We start from the raw sequence: 19,970 nt of genomic DNA on the forward strand, positions 1-19,970 counted from the left end.
TCTGGCTGCCTCCGCTTCCCAGGTGCTTAGATTAAAGGTGTGTGTCGCTACTGCCTGGCCCCAATGACATTTTAAGTGGAAAAAAGAAAAAAGAAAGGAAAAAAAAGAAAAAAAAAAAAAAAAAAAAAAACAAATCAACCAACCAGAATATGGTAAGGGACTTTTGGAACAAGGAACTGACTTTGTGCCATTGTCTGGCTTGACAAGACTCTTAGTAAAGCTGTTGCTGGTCTCGGGGTGGGGCTATCAGGAAGGGGGCTGGAAGTGCAGTAGCACACTGTGTCATTGTGTCTTGCATCTCCCTTCATGGATATGTGTTCTTCTTAGAGGCTGAGCCTTTGTCAAAGAGTCAGCTGTACACTCAGGCCCAGGAAGCCTAGAAGCAGAAGGAGGCTGAGAGGAAGGCTGTGGAGTCGCAGAGCCAGCCTCGGCAGATCACTGACACTGTGGTGGGCAACATGAGACCACACTTCCCTCCTTTGGAGGACTCGTGTGCTTGAATGCTTAGCCCATAGGGGCCGTGCTATTAGGAGAGGTGGCCTTGTTGGAGAAAGTGCATCACTGTGGAGGTGAGCTTTGTGGTCTCATATGCTCAAGGTACATCCAGTGTGACACTCCTTCTACTGCCTGCAGATTAAGATGTAGAACTCTCAGCCCCTTCTCCGGCATCATGTCTGCCTGCACACTGCTATGCTATGATAATAATGGACTAAACCTCTGAAACTGTAAGCCAGCCCCAATTAAATATTTTCCTTTCTAAGAGTTGCCATGGTCATTGTGCCTCTACACAGTAATAGAAACCTAAACTACGACACCTTCCATGCCCCACACAGACAACCGCTTGCCTCTGCCTCTCAAATGGTGGGATTAAAGGCGTGTGCCATCACTGCCTGGTTGTTTGTACTCACTCTTTGAGTACAATAGAAAACAGAAAATATAAAGCCCCGAGTTTCATGTCTAGTTACAAAAGAGGGTAGGGCCGGACATTGGTGGCACATGTCTTTAATCCCACCACTTGGGAGGCACAGGCAGGCCTCTGTGTTCAAGGCTAGCCTGGTCTACAGAGCAAAGTTCCAGAACAGGCTCCAAAGCTACAGAGAAACCCTGTCTCAAAAATCAAAACTAAAAAAAAAAAAAAAAAAGCTGAAAAACAAAAGAGGGTAGGGAAGGTATTAGTAAACCATACATGGTTGTCCCTACTGTGCAATATATAGTCACTTAAAAGTCTTAGTAAATAGGGTACGAGATTGTTGGCTTAATTCTTACCACCAAGAAAACAGAGAAGATAAAGAAAATAAAAAGTGTTGGAAAAGGCATTTTTGCATGCTTCACAAAATCCCTAATGGCTACATTTTAAAAAGCCCTTCAGGTGGGAGTAGTAGCACATATCTAAGGTTAGTTACCTTGGAGGCTGAGGCAAGAGGATCACTTGAGAGTTCCATGCCAGCTTAAGCAATATAGTGAGTCCCCCTAACTCAGAAAGAGACAGAAAGGAAGGAAGAAGAGAGAGAGAGAGAGAGACCCTCCCACCAGTCAAATGGTTTCTAATGCTTTGTTGTTGGCAACATCAAAGGAGGACTGAACTGGGGCTGAATGAAATTTAAGATTAGCGGGGTGGTAGTGCACACCTTTAATTCCAGAACTAAGAGGCAGAGGCAGAGGCAGGCGGATCTCTGGGTTCAAGACCAGTCTGGTCTACAGAATGAATTCCAATACAGAGAAACCCTGTCTTGAAAAACCAAATAATAATAATAATGAAACTTAAGAATAACAGACATGGTGGTACACATCAAGAACACCAAGAGCTCTAGCTGCCTAGAAAATTGAGGCATAAAGACTGCCTGGGCCAAGGAGCTTGACACCAAGCTCCTTGACAGCCAAGGCACCACAGCAAGATCCTAAACCAAAGAATTGATACCAGTGCCTGGAGAGATGGTTTAGCAGTTAAGGGCACTGGCTGCTCTTCCAAAGGACCAAGTTCAATTCCAGCAACCACATGACCAGTTGTAAGTGTCTGTAACTCCAGTTCCAGGGATCTGATACCCTTTCCTGGTACATAGACATACATGCAGCCAAATCACCTACACATATAAAAATTTAAAAAAAAATTTAAGACAATAATGTTTTTACTGATAGGTAACTTCTTTGAGGAGTGGTAGAAAAAGATTTTAATTTGGAAAGTAAAAGGTTACACTTAGAGCAAACAGATTTTATGTTAATAGATGTGCATTGCAAGGCTGGTCCGACAAGGTGAAGGGAATTCTCTGGACTCTTCACTTTGTGCCCAATCAGTCATAGTTAAACACAGATCTGAACAAACTACATGTCTAACAAGCTGCCATCTCAAGAAGTCTTACCTAGGGAATGTCAAGGAGTGACCATTAGCCAGTCTCCAACTAAACAGTCAAAAACCTAGAGGCAGATCAGCTAAAGAAGTTAATGAGAAGGTGCAAGATAGTGCTAGCAAAGAGAAAATCAGCAAAGACTGGAAATCCACATCCTTCTGTGGTTCTGTGGGCTGACGAGTATTCTCATGCAAACTGGATGAAGTTGCCCACACAGAGGATGAGGCTGAAGAAGAAAGAGTTGAAGGGGAAGGTGCCAAGAGGAGATAGGAACCAGGTTACAACCCTGATGAGCAGCATATGCAGGAGACAGGAGGCCAGTAATTCAGCTCCTTCAGAGTGACACTCTTTCCAGGAAAAATATGGACTTGGGAGCTTGGGGAATGATTTAGCCAGGTGTGTTAAATCTGCTCCCTAAGTGCTAAATCATAGCATTTAGGAAGCAGAGGCAGGAAGATCTCTGTGAGTGCTAGGCCAGCCTGGTCTACATAACAAGTTCCAGGACAGCTAGGGCTACATAAAGAGACCCCCCTCATTCCTCTCCACAGCCCCCCCACACATACAGAGATTTGAAGGGATGAGATGGCAGGTAAGAAGCCCACTGCAGTGGCCAGCTTCTGCCCTTCCAGAAGGGGTGTGGATGCAGAAGTATGGAAGTTTAGATGTAAAAACAGGTTGGAGAAAAACTCAAGAGATAGAGGGTAAGAGAGTGACCCAGAGCCAAACACAGCAGTGGCACAGCACAGTTCAGGGGTGAGGCAAAGGAAAGGGGGAGAAACAGAAAACTGCACAAGTCTTAGCACCATACTGGAGAGCAGCCTAAAAGGACAAGGGCCTGGAATCTGTGTGGTCGTGGCACTGGGGAAGTTTATTCTTCCCAGCAATAACCCAAGTGCTGTGTCCAGGAGCCATCTTTAGAAGGTCTTACCTCTCTGGCTGGGTAATGGTGGTGCCCACTTTTATTCCCAGTGTGACACTCGGGAGACAGAGGCAGGCAGATCTCTGAGTTCGAGGCCTCCTGGTCTACTCAGAGAAACCCTGTCTTGGAGAAACAGGGAGGGGGTGTCTGGGAGGTCTTGCCTCAGCTTACTGCTTTGGGAGTCAAAGGTCACCACATTTTCCTGCCTCCTGGAACCGTAACCAGAGTCATAGCTGCCCCACCAAATACTGAGCTAAGAGTTCATGTATTGGGAAGCTGTTTTGAGATACAAAGAGGACTATAGAGCTAATGCAAGTGGGTGTTTATAAGGGAGTTTCAAAAGAGGAGGCAGTACCTAGGGTCCCCATATTTCCCCTTGAGCCTAGCCCCACAGGGTTCCCCTGGCTCCTGAGCAGGCATCTCAGAAGGCAACAGAGACCTAGATCTAAGGCAGAACCTCTAATACCAGTGCTGCCATAGGAGTGTGCAGACGAAATAAGCCCCCAATAAACTGGTGCTGTAGAACCTGTGTTCCACCCCAGCCCAGCCCATCCTGGAGCAAGGCAGCCAAGAGAGAAACTGGCTGTGCACACAAACCACTCCCCCTGATTGCTAGCCTAGGGACACAATGAAGGAGGAGAAGGTAAACAGTGCACGACCTGTGACCTCTCCAAAGGGAACTGCCAGGTCACAGGAACAATATGTGCTCACTTGGCTGGTAACTTTCACCTCTACTGACACAACTGACCTCTGATGGAAAGGAAACTGGTATGTTTTTAGTTCATTTTAGTACATTTTTAAAATAAAATGTCATACCTGTTGAATAATTACACATTTTTCTTTTGCATCACACTTCATTTCCTCTCCTTTTAATGTTTAATTTTTAATCCTCTCATCTCTTTTTAAAATCTTTGACTGAACAATTTTTCTTCATTCATTTTCTAAGGTTTTTTTTAAAAAAGATGTATTTGTATTTTATGCATTTCCCTGCGCATGTGTGTGTGTGGTGTGTAGAGTGCCCAGAGGCCAGAAGAGGGTGCCAGATCCTCGGGAACTGGCCCTTCAGAGAGTTGTGAGCAGCTATATGAGTGCTGGAAACTAAGCCAGGTCCTTGGCAAACCCACAGCTCAGCTGACCCTCAAACTCCCCACCCCACACCCCTATTCTTCTTTCTCATCTGATTTAATAGTCTCTAATTGGATTTTTTTATTTTTTCTTTCCTTTTTTGTGTGTGTGTGTGTTATTTTGTGATATTTTTCTACATTTTATTCTTTGTTAACTAGGTGTGTGTGTATATGTGTGTGTGTAACACACCTCCACCCTTTCTGACATTTTCTGATCTATGATCATTTGTTGGCTTTAATTGACTACAAATATATGCCTTTCTCTTTTTTTAATTTATTTACTTATTTTTATTACATATATAGTGTTCTGTCTGCATATTTGCCTGCACACCAGAAGAGGGCACCAGATCTTGTGATAGATGACTGTGAGTCACCATGTGGTTGCTGGGAATTGAACTCAGGACCTCTGGAAGAGCAGTCAGTGCTCTTAACCTCTGAGCCATCTCTCCAGCCCCAAATGTATGCCTTTCTATATCTGGTTGGTTTGGGTGCTATTGTTGCTAGAGCAATTTGTTTGCCCTTTTTTGAGTGCTACTGGAGATTGAGACCCCAAAAGAGGTCACCAAATAAAACCGAGGGAGGTTTCCAAAACACAGAAGCACAGAATACAACACAGAAACACTAGGAAGAGGCACACAGTGGCTCCAAGAGATGGTAACTGCTCAATCACCAACTCCAAGAATACTGAAATGATCAAAGTCCCAACAAAGATTCATAAACCTACCTCTAAAAATCATCAGTGGCTTAAAAATAAATTATCAATCCGGGCAGGGCTGGTGAAATGACTCCATGTGTAAAGGCACTTGCCACCATGATTGATGATGTGAGTTCAATATCTGCAATCCACACACAGTGGAAGGTGAGAACCAACTCCTGCAAATTGTCCTCTGACCTCTACATCTGCGCTGTAACATACACACACACACACACACACACACACACACACACACACACACACACGTGTGACAGTCACCCAGGGAAAGGGAACCTCCATGGAAGAATTACCTCCATCACATTAGACAAGTCTGTAGGGGCATTTTCTTGATTAATAATTGATGTGGGAGGGTGTAGCCACTTTGGGCAGGGCCATCTCTGGGCAGGTAGTCCTGGACTGTTTAAGAAAGCAGACTAAACAAACCATAGAGAGCAAGTCATTAAGCACTGTTCTTCCATGGTTTCTTCTTCAGTTCCTCCCTCCAGTTTCCCGATTTGAGTTCCTGCCTTTGCTTTCTTTGATGGTGTACTGTAATCTGTAAGTGAAATGAACACTTTCATCCATAAGTTGCTTTGGGTCCAAATGCTTTATCACAACAGAGACGCATAATAGCTCCCATGCACACACACACAGATAAATAAATGTAATTTTGAAATTCATATACATATGGAAGACAAAAGCAAGCAGGGCTTTTAGGTTGTCTCTGATAATACAGTCTCCAAGCCATAATGAGTCAGAAGAGATACAGGAGGGCATATCTCACAGAGGGAAAGAAGATAGTAGACATGGTGTGCTAGACTCTGCAGCAGGTAACCCAGAGAGAAATAGCTTTCAGAAAAGGTAAGTACCGATGAGAATCTACACTTGAACAGCAAAATACAAAGTAACAGGAAAGAAGCCAGTGGTGCACGCCTTTAATCCCAGCACTTGGGCAACAGAGGCAGGTGGATCTCTGTGACTTAGAGACCAGCCTGGTCTACAAGAGCTAGTTCCAGGACAGGCTCCAAAGCCACAGAGAAACCCTGCCTCAAAAACAACAACAACAACAACCAAAATCAAAACAAAACAAAAGCAGGAAAGACTCCAGTCTGCCCTGGAGGGACTGGAATGTTCTGGGAGCTCCCCTTCCCCAGCAATTGGGCTGGTAGCTTAAGAGAACCTCAGGAAATTGGCACTCTGTTCTTGGTGTCATATTTTTAAGAGAGAGAGGGAAAGGTGGGAAAAGGGAGAAAACTTGCCCAGTAGTGGCAGAGTGGAAAGAGATGCTGGGAAACCCCTTTCTGTTCAGTTTCCAGAGCAGTGGTAAAGTGCCATTTAAAAAAACAAACAAAAAACCCTTCAAAGCCTAGGGAGATGTTTCAGTTGGTAAAGTGTTTGATAAAAAAAAAAAAAAAACATGAATTTGGATCCATAACACTCATGTAAGAAGCCAGGTGCTGTGGCACACTCCTGAATCCCCATGTTAGGTTGAGACAGGAAGAACTCTGGGGACGGCTGCCCAGCTGGTTTTTCCAGTAAGCTCCCCATTCAGCAAGTGACCCTGCCTCCAGGACATGGCTAATTGGGTAAAGATGCCTGTTGCCAAGTCTGCTTTTCCAAGTTTGATCTCCACAACCCACATGGTAGAGGGAGAGAACCAGCTCCCAAAAGTTGTTCTCTGACCTCCACACATGTGCCAGGCATGGCACACAGACAGACAGACAGACAGACACACATACACACACACACACACACACACACACACACACACACACACACACAAATATACTACAAATACAAAACAAAAGAGAGGAACAGATCCTGAAGATACCAGATAACTCATAGACTAGGATATCCAGGGACTATGGGGCTGGAGAGATGACTCAACAGTTAAGAACACTGGCTGATCTTCCAGAGGACCTGGGTTCAATTCTCAGCACCCACATGGCAGCTCACAACTGTCTGTAACTCCAGTTCCAGGGGATCTGATACCTTCACATCAAAGCATCTAAAATAAATTTAAATAAATTATTTTTTTAAATTCTAAAGAATATCTAAGGACTGAATTGGGAAAGATGGGCAGCAGCTATCAGAAGAGCTAAGTGACACCCAAGCATATCTAGCTTCAATGACAAAATGACCTCTACAAAGCAGGAGACAATGTCCAGTTCCATTTTGGGAGATTTGACTTGGCTAGGGAAGCTCCCATCTCGAGAGGTAGACACGGGAACCATGATTTGGTTTAAAGCAGACAGGCTCCAAAAGTCTGCACCATGTTTTCAGGAGTGATGGCACACACCTTTAGTCCCAGCACTACAGAGGCAGAGGCAGGCGGATCTCTGTGTCCAGATAGTGAGTGACCATGATCTCGGAACACAGATTCAGGGTACCCCAAACAGCTGCTAGTAGCTAAAACACACTGTGGCCCTGACTGGTCCTCTAGCTATGATCCTGCTCAAAAGGCTGTACAAAAGGACTTGAGAGAAGAGGTAATGTTTCTTCCTCAGGAGGATTTTGTGCTCTTCAGCCATCATGTCTGTGATTTCCTCTTCCTCCACCTCTGAACCCCTAGGTCTGCTATAGATTCTATACATGAGAGAATATGCATGTTCATCTTTGGGTGCCTATCTCAGCAAATCCCACCTAGCCTATGCTGAGGGAATCCCTCCTCTCTCAAGGCTGAATAGTAGTCCGTTATGTATCTAGACCACCTCTTCTCCCCATCCATCTGTTGATGGACACCTATGTTGCTTTATTTCTTCACTGCTGTGAAAGTGCTGTGATGAGCATGAGTGTTGACATCTCAGCTGAGCAGCGGTGGCTCACACCATTAATCCCAGTACTCAGAACTCTGTGAGTTCAAGCCCTGCCTGGTCTACAAATTGAGTTCCAGGGCAGCCAGGGCAGTTACAGAGAAATCCTGTCTCAGTTAAGACAAACAATAACAACAAAACAAAACAAAGCTTGTGTGTGTGTGTGTGTGTGTGTGTGTGTGTGTGTGTATACAGAGGAAAGAATGGGCTGGGGACATTACTCAACAATAGGATGCTGTCCTAGACATCTCTTTGACAAACTGAGGTCAACTCTTTTGGGAAAACACCAAGGTGGGAATACTAGAATGATGATAGTCTTTTTGAAGCTGCTGAGGAGACCTTCTGGCTTCCATATTTTGCCCTAAATTGGTGACTGTCTGACCTGAGCCTGTTTTTTCTCTTCCACAAAAATAAAATCAATACTATATACATCAGCAATGAATTAACTCTGTAGTCCTTTAAATCACCGCTTCCTGTCACAAGCCAGAGTGACTCCTTCCAGCCACAGCCAGCTCTAATTTCCCATAAAGCATTCCGGTATCTTTGCTACAGCATTTAGGTGCAACAACACCCACTTACCCTCGGTGACAGAGTCCTGCTGCCTCCTGGCCAGTGTGCTCCAAAATCTCACTCACACAGAGTCAGTTTCTTAGACATACCATCCTTCTAGAGCAGGTTATGAAAGGAGAAGCTGTGTGCAGGCCATGTGTTAAGGAAAAGCTCCCAGGAGAGACTGGAAACTGAACAGGGGAAGCTAGAGAGGGAGGGGAAGGCAGAGCGAGGGGATCAGAGCTACAGCCTGATCCCACAGGGAGCTTTGGGGTATCAACCACACCTTGAGTTTTGTCCTGACTTGTTACTGCAAGGGAGCTGGCCTTTCATACTCCCACTCCACTGGATCCCTAGCTCCCTGGCTAAGACCCATCTCAGGATGGGTGGGTGTTAGTTCCCAGGCACTTTTACCTCTTGGTGCCTGTAGGCAAAGGGGCATTGGGAGCCCCAAAGCAGATCTTTGAAGGGAATCTCTGGTGTGGACTGCTGAGACAAAAACCACAAAAATGGGTTGGGCAAACCACAAAAGGGGGATCCAGGCCGCAGTGGAGGGGGTTGGGACTCTGGGATGGAGCTTGTGCATAAGGCCTTGGATTTGATCTCCTGCACCATGAGTTGGGGAGCCTGGAGCTCCCAGCACATGCTCCTTTCTTCCCTTCCCTCCTTAGCTGCCTCTCTCATCTCCGGTCACAGGGGATCTGGCTCGATGCAGCCTACTGAGCAGGGAGAAGTAAGATGAAGAGGATGGACATGGACTGCTACCCTGATCTGGGTCTGCTGTGGTAGCCAGAAGCTTGGAGGCCTCCACAGCTTGAAGCCCATCCTTTGATCAAGCCTCATGTCCTGTGCTCTCAGGGGGTGATGTCCTCTGAGGCCAGGAGGAACTAACTGACCTTGTTGGAAGAGCTACTGTCATTCTTCATTGCCTTGGAACACAGCCTCTTCTGAGGTTGCTTACTGGAAAAGGGGGACCATATGTTTGCTTTGCTGTGTGCTTCCACACAGGTGGAACAGTCACATGCCATTGGGCAGACTTGCAACTTGCTCTGCCCAGTGACTAGAGGGAGACCCAAGTTTAGTTGAATAATGACCTGCCATGTTTTCTTTCTTTTCTTTTCTCTCTCTTTCTTTCTTCCTCTCTCTCTCTCTCTCTCTCTCTCTCTCTCTCTCTCTCTCTCTCTTTTTGAGGCAGGGTTTCTCTGTGTAGCCCTGGCTGTTCTGGAACTTGCTCTGTAGAGCAGGCTGGACTGGTCACAGAGATCCACCTGTTTCTGCCTCTCAAGTTCTGGGACTAAAGGTGTGCACCACCACCACAAGTCATGGTTTCTTTAAAAAAAAAAAAAAAAAAAAAAGTCTCCAGGCGATGGTGGCACATGCCTTAAAACCAAGCACTTGGGAGGCAAAAGCAGGCAGATCTGTGAATTTGAGGCCAGTCTAGTCTACAGAGTGAGTTCCAGTACAGGCTCCAAAGCTACAGAGAAACCCTGCCTTGAAGATTAAAAACAAAAACAAACAAAAGTCAATGCAGGGACTGAACTCAGGGCCTCGAACATGCCAGGGCAGCATCCTGTTGTTGAGCCATGTCCCTAGCCCATGCTTTCCTTTCTAACTACAAGCTTCTAAGTATAGTACAAGCTTGAATTGAGTGAGAAAAATTTCAAATACAAAGGTAAAATCTGGCAACTGGATTTGATTATCATCACTAACATAGTTTATGACACTTGGTTCTTTTAAAAGCTTTTGGTTTCAGCTATCTGCTGAAATTTTCAAATCATCTTGTGTTTCCCCCGAGCTTAGTGAGTTTGTGGAAGTCAGTGGACTCCAGGCTTGAGGGACCTTATTGGCCTGTTTCTTTCCCCTCCCTTCCCCTTATTTCTCCCCATATCCTCTCCCTTCCCCCATTCTCTTTCTTTCCTGGCCCTAACCAGTTCTGATTTCTCTGAGGTCTGAGTTCAAGGGAATGGCTTCACCTGGATCCCTCCCACTGTGCACTTGGCAGGCCCTGGACTCCTTGCCCCGGAGACCCATCAAAAGCTCAACCCTGCATTTCTGCTGCTCCTTCTAGGCTTGGGAAGTCAGGTAGGGTGAACCATCCCACTCCTCCCTGGGGCTCCCATCCCTGCTTGAATCCTGGTCAGGAAACCCTTCATTATTGTGTGGTCTCTCATGCCTTCAAGTGGAGTTGCTTATTTTACCCTTCTTTCATCTTTTTCAAGGTAAATTTTATCATTCATGGGTGAGAGTGCCCACAGAGGCCAGAAGAGGGCGTTGGATCCCCTGGAGCTGGAGCTACAGGCAGTTGTGAGCTGCTTGAATGTGGGTGCTGGGAACCAAACTTAGGTCCTCTGAAAGAGCAGCGAGTGCTTTTAGCCACTGAGACCGTTGTCCAGACTCTCTAATTGTCCTCAGGGCTAGTGCTCATCCTGATGACCTGATCTGTTCTGTTTCAGTAGTTACTAGATGTCTTGTTAACCACATCTAACGGACACCTTGAGTACCACAGAGCTGAAGTGTGGTCCCTTGGCAGGCAGCATTGGAGGCTCTGTTAAAATCTAATTGCCTCAAAACCCTGCAATCTCTCCTTTCCTTAGAAAATGTCAAAGTGCAACAGTCCTGTTCTTTCCTGATCTTCTTGTGGCTTCTTGTAAAAGTTGTCTTAGCCTGGCACTCTTGTTTGGCCTAAATTCTCTCACTTAGCCTCATGTTTTGTTTTTCTGTTTCTGTTTTTGTTTTGAGACAGGGTTTCTCTGTGGTTTTGGAGCCTGACCTGGAACTAGCTCTTATACACCAGGCTGGTCTCAAACTCACAGACATCCACCTGCTTCTGCCTCCTGAGTGCTGGAATTAAAGGTATGTGCCACCATCACCCAGCTTAGCCTCATATTTTTAAGCCATTCTGGACTATACCGGTTTATCCTCCAAGACAGTGTGGCTCTTTTAGGGGGTGTCCCCTGAATCTCCTGGGTAGTGTTAGCCTGAACCAATGTTCTGCTTCCCCAGTCCTGTCTCCATGAGGCAAAGTATGTGGAAGACAGAGTCCAGGCATCACTCATGCCTATATCTCCAGCACTGGGTGCATTAAGAGGGGTCGGTTAACATAGGACGATCTCATTTCCTCAGTCCTCCACATCCCTTAATGTACTTTTTTTGTTTTGCTTTGTTTTGTTTTTGCCAGTCTCCTGAATTCTTTGAACCTAACTTTTCTAGCCTTTAATGGCAGTCATGCCAGGTGCCAGCTCATTTGCACCCCCAGACAGAAGCAATCGATGATGGGTCCACATCAACAGCAGGAAGGAGTCCAGAGGCAACAGCAGCTCAGGGCTAAAAAGTGGACTCTTCATCCTTTTGTACCGTGTGAAGTTCTTTGGTATTCCACAACGAATATGAGGTCCTTCTCAAAGTAAAATTTTAAAATGTGCAACAATGAGACATGTCAATTATAAATGAAACTGATACTGAAAGACAGGGAAAACTGTAGTTACATAGCTTACAAATGACTGGAGTAACATGACATATGCATATACACAGTAAATCAGATGTAGCCTTGTCACTACAATTTGAATATGAGGAAAAGGGTGCAGTGTGGAATGTCCATGGTTTCCACCTTTAATCTCAGCACTTGAGAGGCAGAGGCAGGCAGGTCCCTGAGTTTGAGGCCAGCCTGGTCTACGGAGAGAATTCGAGGACAGTCGGAGCTACACAGTGAAACTCCGTCTTGAAAAAAACAAAAACCACCACCAAAATAAATAAATAAATAAACAAATAAATGATACTGAATGATCAGGGAGACTATGGCTTCTTTCCTTTCTTAAAACAGAAACTGCAAAGTGTGACCTGCCTGATGGAGGAGGCTCTTACACACTCAGAGGATGAACATGGGAAGCTAGGCAAACATGGGAAGCATTCCTGCTTTCCCACTCCAACCAGAAAGAACAGTGCATGCAAATAACCTTGTTATTTATTAGAAGCATATTTACATTTTTTTGTTTGCAGAGAAACAGTTTACAAAAAATTTACATGATGGATGGAAATGACATACACATTACATCTATCCTTCATGAAGGGAAATATAAGTTAGTTATATTTACTCAGCTGAAAACATTTCTGCCTGTCCCTACACAGAAAACATTAGCACAGGACACAAGGAATACTGCATGGGCCTCGTCAGCAGCAGGCATTGCACATATGCTAAATGGTGAGCATGGGAGACTAGGCTAGACCCCACTCAAAAAGGCACAGTAGAGCTTACCAGGACTCAGGTGGCACTAAGTGTGGAGGCAACAATCACACAAAGGACCAGGACAGTATGAATGGTAAGTCAGGGAATGATCAGAGACTACCTGAACCACAAAACTGGCATTTTGCCTAACAGCCACTGTCAAGTCCCCCAGATGCAAAAAGCAGATTGTAAACAATGGCAGAAGCAGCCCTACTCACTTCTCATCTCTGGGTCCTGCAGGTTCGCTCTGCCACTTTTTGTGTTTCTCAGCCACTTTGCACCAAAGAGAACAAAGTCACCTGTTCCTCATGACCCCTCAAGTGAGAGACCTGAAGGCAAGCTGAGGCTCCCTTCCCTGAGAACCATCACCCTCCTGGGCTATATGAGCTCCTTTACTGCACACACGATCTGGGAGCCCTAAGACCTGTTTTCCTAGCTCACTCCCCACTAAGCACCCAGTTATCATCTGGGGAAACTTTCCAGGGAATTGGCCTCAGCATCGGGCAGCTGATGGAGAGATTCTGCAGAGGTCTCAGCCACGCACTAGACTCAACTGCTCGAGTCTGCAGCAGCAGCAGTGTCATCACTGGGAAGTGGCTTTTAAAAGGCAGCCAGCCATGTACATCTACTTTTATGGAGCACTAGGCATCAGAGTCAAGAAAGGCTGGGTGGAACAGCTGCTTTTCTGGGTTGTGACACATGGTTGCCTGTGGGGCTCAGCACCTCAGGAGGCCACCCTCCTGAGGTGCTGAGCAACCCAAAGGCCCAGAACCATGGAGGTTCAGTGTCTCTGCTTCTGCATGTTCCTGAGGACAGGAAGCATTTCTTCAGGAGGAATAAAGTTCAAGGGACCGCCAGGCTTGAAATGTACAGGGCTAGGGCAAAGGACAAGAGCCTTCCCAGGGTACCTGCAGACAAGTGGGCAAGGGTGAGACTGGTACGTGCTAGGCAGCAGAAGCTGGCTGTGAAGGGGAGTTTACCCCTGAACACAGGATTCAGTGTGCGGCCAAATGAGTTAGTTAGTTGCAGGCTGGCAGTACCGCCTGTGCCTGCTCTGGGCCCTGGTGCCAGCACTCAGCAGGTCCCCACCTGCTGCTCCACATGACATGCTTGGTGGCCCAGGATGAGGCTCAGAAGGCAGCAGGAAGGTTCCATAGGAGGCCAGAGAAGAGGCAGCCAGGAGGTCAAAGTGTGTGTGTGCGCGTGCGCACACACGCGCGCGCATGGAGAGAGAAATGAGATGGGATGTCAGAGAGCAGCAGGATGAACATTTCTGACCTCCCTTCCCCCACCCCTCACCCCCACCATACCCAGCGCCTGTGAATCAGGGAAAGAGGACACCCTGAGAGCTGGCTGCTGAGAGCTGAAAGGCTGTTAGGGATGTTTTCCGACACTGCAGGGAACTGCTGGGAAAAAACCCAAACAAACCCACAAGGATTACAATAAGGATGAGTTCACGGTGATGTCATTGGTAGCACTTGTGCCTACAGACAGTAGAGCTGGTGTCTGGGCAAACAGGAGGGGTACACCCTTCATGCCTGTCCCCTGGCCCCAACAGCTCTAATCACTGTTGTGAGTCTTGACGAAGTCATCCATTAGAAGCACCAGGGCGGCGCTGTGAACAACTGTGGCATTGCAGGCTGAGGGGCTGGTTCAAGCTGGCACAGAAGCAAGGGACAGAGGTCCTGAGTCACTTGTTCTCAGAGGCTCAGAGGCCCCAGTGGCCATGCTGCCACATCACCCACCGCAGCCCAGGGATGAGGTGTTAGGAAGCATCCCCAGAGCTGTAGGGGAAGAACTTGCTGGCTCTGTTGGGCGTGGTGGGTCTGGGTTCCGCCTCCTCGCTTAGTTTGAAGAACATTTCCTGTTCCTGCTTCTTCTGGTTCAAATCCTCTTCCAGGGCCTAGGGAAGGGAGGGCAGATTGTACTCAGTGACATGCCAATCATTGCAGTTGGAACAGCATGGCCTACTCTGGACAGCTCCCACCCAGGCTCTAGGGAACAGGGTGGAAGGTCTCCCCTGAGGTGAGCACCCCAGCCCACCCCCTGCCTCTTGCCAGGCTCCTTGTGAACGGCTCACAGGCCCAGCATAAATCCTGAAGAAAGAAGGGCTCCAGCACAAACAAGACTCTCCTGGAGGGGAGAGAGTCAGATGGATAAAGAAAATCCAGGGGAGAGGGAGTCAGATATGTCAGTGCCCCTTAGCAGGCACTGTGGGGAAGGCAGGCAATTATTAAAAAAATAAAAAACCTGAAAAATCACTACATTGGCTCAGTTTAATGTCATGCATTTGTAAACCATGTAGCTCAGGGATCCAGTGTGTGATCCCCCCAGTGGAGGGGTCACTAACAGGATGGTTTAGTACGTCATCCAATTTTAACGCCAGGAATAGCTGAATATCCCCACCCCCAAAGTCCAAGATGTTCCAAAATCTGAAAACTTTGAAGTGCTAGTTTGATGCCACAGTGAAAAAAATCCTACTTCTGACCTTACATAGAAGGGGTGGTGATCAAAAGGTAGGTACGCCAAAAATACCTTCTGGTTGTGTGCAAGACCTGGGAGACAGGACTGAGCTTATCTGGACTGGGGTCTTGCTATGTTATGAGTGTGAGATGTCAGCAGGAGCTCAGGAGCCTGAACACTCCAGCCCCTAAGCTGGTGGGCTGGGGGAATGGCTGGTGAACGAAGTGAGGGTCACTATGGGGGTATGGAGGAGGTACAGTTCAGCCTTGCTTCCCGCTATCTGCTTCTGATGTGACCAGCACCTCAAACTCCAGTGTGGCCAAAATAAACTTTCTGTCTGGTTCTCTACCACAAGCCAAGAGAAGTAACTAACGTGGTCTTGTCCCCAGACATCTCATTAGACATATGCAAATATCCCAAACTTGGAGAAGGATCTGAAACCCCAAACCATGCATCTGCTGAAGGGCTGCTCAGCTTGTGGTGCTGAGCGAGGACCGAAGCCTGCAACTCAAGCCCTGCCTTCTATCCACACAGCATTCCTCGGCAAAGTCGTGGAAGGCCACAGGCAGCAGCCTGTCTCCTGCTGTGTGCCAGATGGTAAACATTTAAACAATTTGAGACTGTCACACATGAGTACTGTATTTACCTCATTTCTTCCATCTCCCCCATATGTCCCCCTCCACTTCCTCTCAAATCCATGACCCCCTCTTCTTTGGTTACTGTTGTTACATGTATATGGATGTATGTATGAATATAGCCTGCTGAGTCCCATGTCCTATTGTCTATCTGTATAGGTGTTAGAGATGATTGCTTGGGGTTAGCTAACTTCTCAGGGGGCTCATCACCGGAGAAGACTGACTCTTCTCTTGGCAGCCATTTAATTACCTCTAACTCTTCATCTAGAGTGAGACCATGCAAGATTTTCCCCACCCGTGTTGGACCGTCAACCAGTGTTGTCATTGTGCAGGTCTTGTTTAAATGATAGTGTTTCCCTATCCTATATGGGAGACACTGCTTCACAGACCAGTGTTTCCACTGTAATGCAAAACCAGCCATGTAGAAGGCAAATGAATGAGCTTATTTATGTATGTATTATGAATGTAAAACTTATTTACAAATGGGTAGTCAGGCAGACTTAGCCCACAGGCAGCAGTGTGTCTATAGGCACACTTTAAAATGCAGATAACATGTCTGCATTTCACAGTCTAAAACGGCAAGTTGAGGGGGGAGAGCAGACTACTCTGAGGACCCACTCTATCCTCTCGGTGACCTCAGCAAATCAGGAAGTCTGCATTCACTTAAAAGGAAGTCATCTGAATCCTTCTAAAAATACTCCACTGGACATGATATAAGGGGAAGACAGTGCTCAAGGCTGCTGAATGTAATGCAAGCTCACAAAGGCCACCATGCTGGCAGCCACTTGGGCATCTGTCACCCTGCCCTGCAACAGTCCCACAGGTAGAGTGCAGGGCCAGCTCACCAAGCACACCTGCAGTGCTTCCGGGAGCCCACGAGACCATGTAAGGCCACAGGCAGCTGCTGGGAGAGACAACTGCTCATTTTCAGGATGTGCTCCAGAAACAGATGCCCAGAGCTGGACAGGCAGATGCACACTCACTCCCTGATGCAGAGCCAGCAGGAACACTGGGTACCTGTGGGTGTAGTATCAGAAGCCCCAGCAGGCCACAGCCTGCCTCCTGTCCAGGTACATAGTGGCTAAAATCCCCTCAGAATATCAGGCCACATGTGGCACAAGGTAAAGGTAACAAGGGCAGCTCTCTCCTCAGAGTCTAAGAATGCCTATGCCTTTGATATGCTGAGGGTTAATGACTGTGAATGGCCCTACAATCTTATCTCTACCATGACCATACTGATTAACTATGTTACTTACTTTTATACCTGACAAAAGCAATTAAAGGAAGAAAGGGCCTGTTTTGGCTCACAGTATGAGGGTACAGCCCATCATGGGAAGGCAAGATGGCAGGAGCATGAGGTACCTGGTCACACTGCATGTGCGGGGAGGAGTCTGTCAAGACTTCAATGGCCCACCACAGCCTGACTCCAGCCTTGTGAGACCCTGGAGATGCCCTGGAGAGACCTCCAACTTTCCAATCCTTTTACTATAGATTTTGATAAAGAGTGTGGCTTATGCGCCTAAATTTATGGCTGTTTGCTTTGGCGCTGGGGATGGAACCCTGAGCATCACACGAGCTAGGTGCTCTCCCCCTGAGCTGCCCTGATTTACACATTAGGAAATCAATTCGGAAAACGAACTAGTTAGTGCTGGCCTTTGACCTCACAGAGCGACTCCCCACAAACTGGGCTGCCAGCATGGCTGACGGGGTTCTCTGCCTCAATTGCATAGGGGCCAGGGCAGAAGGAGGCTGCTATCCAAGGTGTATAGGGCTGTCAGTATTCAACACAACAAGTAGATGGGTCCTGTCTCTCAGGGACAGACCCATTGTAGGGTCCAAAAATAGGAAGGCTTCAGATGTCTCAGGTAGGCACCTGTGGAGGCACCCACCAGCCCAATGCAGTACCTTCTTCCTTGGCCGCAGCTTGTCCCGCCACTCCTTCAGGCTCTGGTTATGGCTCTCATCTAGGGCCTTCAGCTTCTGGGTTTCATGTTCCACTAACAAGTGACACTTTTCATTCTGGAATAGGCAGAAAAAGGGTGAAAGTGAGGAGGCAGAAGCCTGGGGAGCCAGACGCCTTGCACCCTGGAGGACACTGCAGCCACCACTTCTTATGCCTTTACCATTATCTACAACTCTGCAAATGGTAATATACTTGATGGGAGATGTCATTCTGTAAATATGTTTCTCATACTGGTAAATGAATAAAGCACTGTTGACCAATAGGAAAGCAAGATAGGTGGGACTAGGAGACAAGGAGGAAAGAGGAAGGAGTCAGGAGGAGTCAACATGGAGAGACTGGGGAGAGCACAATGCCAGCCCATTCCCCAGTAAGATGAAACCACATGGAAATTCTTAGATTAACAGAAATGGGTTAATATTTAAGACAGAGCTAGATAAGAAACTAGTACCTGGCCAACAGCATTATATCAAATACAGAGTCTCGGTGTGTTAATTGGGGCTGGCGCGGCGGCGTGAGAAGACCAGCAGCGGGCGGAAAAACCTCCTCCTTACATATATACTTGCACCAAGCAATACCTAGATAACTATTCCAGAACACTAATGGTAATAGTTCCAAATGGGTAAATTACAGCAATTTTGCAACTTTTTTCTCTGTGTGTTTTTTAAGTGTGTGTGTTTGTGCGTATGTGCATGTGCGTGTGCGTGTGTGTGAGCGTGCACATGAATGCCATGGTGTACATCTGGAACCAAAGGACACTGTGTAGAGTCAGTTCTCACTTTTCGTCTTTGCATGGCTTCTGGGGATCAAACTTAGACTGTTAGGCCTGTGCAGCAAGTGCTTTGGTCACTGAGCCATCCTGCCTACCTTCCTGTGGACTTCTGACATTGTCTAAGTTGTCTGGGTTTTTTTTTTAAAAAAAAAATGTTTTGGGCTAGTGAGATGGTTCAGTGGGCAAAGTACCATAAGCCTGACAACCTGGGTTTGATCCCCAGAACTCACTCTAGAAGGGTAGCAGAACTAGCTCCCAAAAATTGTTCTCTGAACTGCAAACGTGTGCTAGGGAATGCACTTGCCCAAACTCACATGTACATACAACATATAATAAATAAGTAAACTACAGCCTGTAACTCCTGGTCCAAAGAATCCTCCTCTTGACACCTTTTAAGTGGCAGGACTACAGGTGTGTACCACTGCATCTAGCTACAGTCTAAATCTGTGTGTACAATTATTTATCTAAGAAATTATATATATAATTGTGCATTGTGTCTAGTTACATTTCATATGCTGTATGTATCTAATATGTAATATCTCTTGCCTATGTCATTTCCTCAGGAGAGATCTCCCGTCCCAGCCTGAAGGGCTCTTGTGTTGAAATAAAGGCCTTGTCCTTTCTGAGATGGTCCTGTAACAGGACTGAGTTCGTGCCTGGCAGCCTCTGATGCTGGCCATTCTCAGGAACCTCCTGCCTCTCCACATATTTCCACATGGGCCCAATGGCCTGAGCAACTTCCTGAAGTTCACAGAGGCTGGAGTGGGGGGCCCTCATCTGTCAAGTGCAACAATGCCTTGCTCTGCCACAAGGGGGCCCCAAGTACCAGTTCATGGACTGGGCCTTCGGTATTTTGCTGCTGGTGTCCAGACAGGGGTGCTAGCTCTATCATGTTCTGAGGGACAAACACCTCCTGCTTGTTGATATCCCTAACACAGGGACACTCAAAGTCAGGATTCCCACACAAGCAAAGGAACCGTGCCGCATGGCAGCTCAGGCCCTGGAGTGCAAGGCACTTTCAGCTCACAAATCCACATGCCAATCCCACCGAACTGGAGTCGTCACCTCTACCCTACGGCTGATTTAGAGGAAGTATGTCTAGGAGGCTCGTACAATTTACCCATGTGTAACATAGCCTGAGAGCAGCATGGCAAGCTGGAGTCAGCTTACCTGGGCCTGCCTGACTAGGACGCCACCCTGCTGCGGGGCACTTGGCCTCTGAGCACTGACTGCCTTGGGGAAGCTGAGGCAAGGGGCTGAGTACCTGCAGCTGCTGCAGTTCGCTCATGTTGCTCTCACACTGGGCCACCATGTCTCGCATCTGATTCTCATGTTTCTGCTGCTGCTGCAGCCTCTCCGCCTTCTGCCTCTTCTCCTCCTGCTGCGAGAACTGCAGAGAGAAAGGATGCCATTGTGGGGGCTGGCCAGCCTCAGGCTGAGCCACTGAGGCCCATCCATCCCAGGAACTGGGGGG

General features: G+C 47.2%; 1 protein-coding gene and 1 long non-coding RNA gene across 2 annotated transcripts in view; both read right to left on the minus strand.

Annotated features, from left to right (window-relative positions):
* Positions 1 to 12,387: 12,387 nt before the first annotated feature.
* LOC127219445 (uncharacterized) lies at positions 12,388 to 13,927 on the minus strand. Its single transcript, XR_007834269.1, has 2 exons — positions 13,439 to 13,927; positions 12,388 to 13,389 (listed from the first exon to the last, which is right to left on the minus strand). It is a non-coding gene; the product is annotated as an uncharacterized LOC127219445 (long non-coding RNA).
* Positions 13,928 to 14,103: 176 nt separating this feature from the next.
* Positions 14,104 to 19,970, minus strand: part of Stk10 (serine/threonine kinase 10) — an 84,637-nt gene continuing 78,770 nt past the window's right edge. The window contains exons 17-19 of the mRNA XM_051180987.1: positions 19,761 to 19,886; positions 17,670 to 17,783; positions 14,104 to 14,569 (exon numbers count right to left, since the gene is read on the minus strand). Coding sequence (XP_051036944.1) covers positions 14,432 to 14,569; positions 17,670 to 17,783; positions 19,761 to 19,886 — 378 coding nt within the window. The 3' untranslated portion in view covers positions 14,104 to 14,431. The remainder of the gene's footprint in view (positions 14,570 to 17,669; positions 17,784 to 19,760; positions 19,887 to 19,970) is intronic.

Source organism: Phodopus roborovskii, unplaced genomic scaffold, assembly GCF_943737965.1.
Source record: "Phodopus roborovskii unplaced genomic scaffold, PHOROB, whole genome shotgun sequence".
NCBI classification, from domain to species: Eukaryota; Metazoa; Chordata; class Mammalia; order Rodentia; family Cricetidae; genus Phodopus; species Phodopus roborovskii.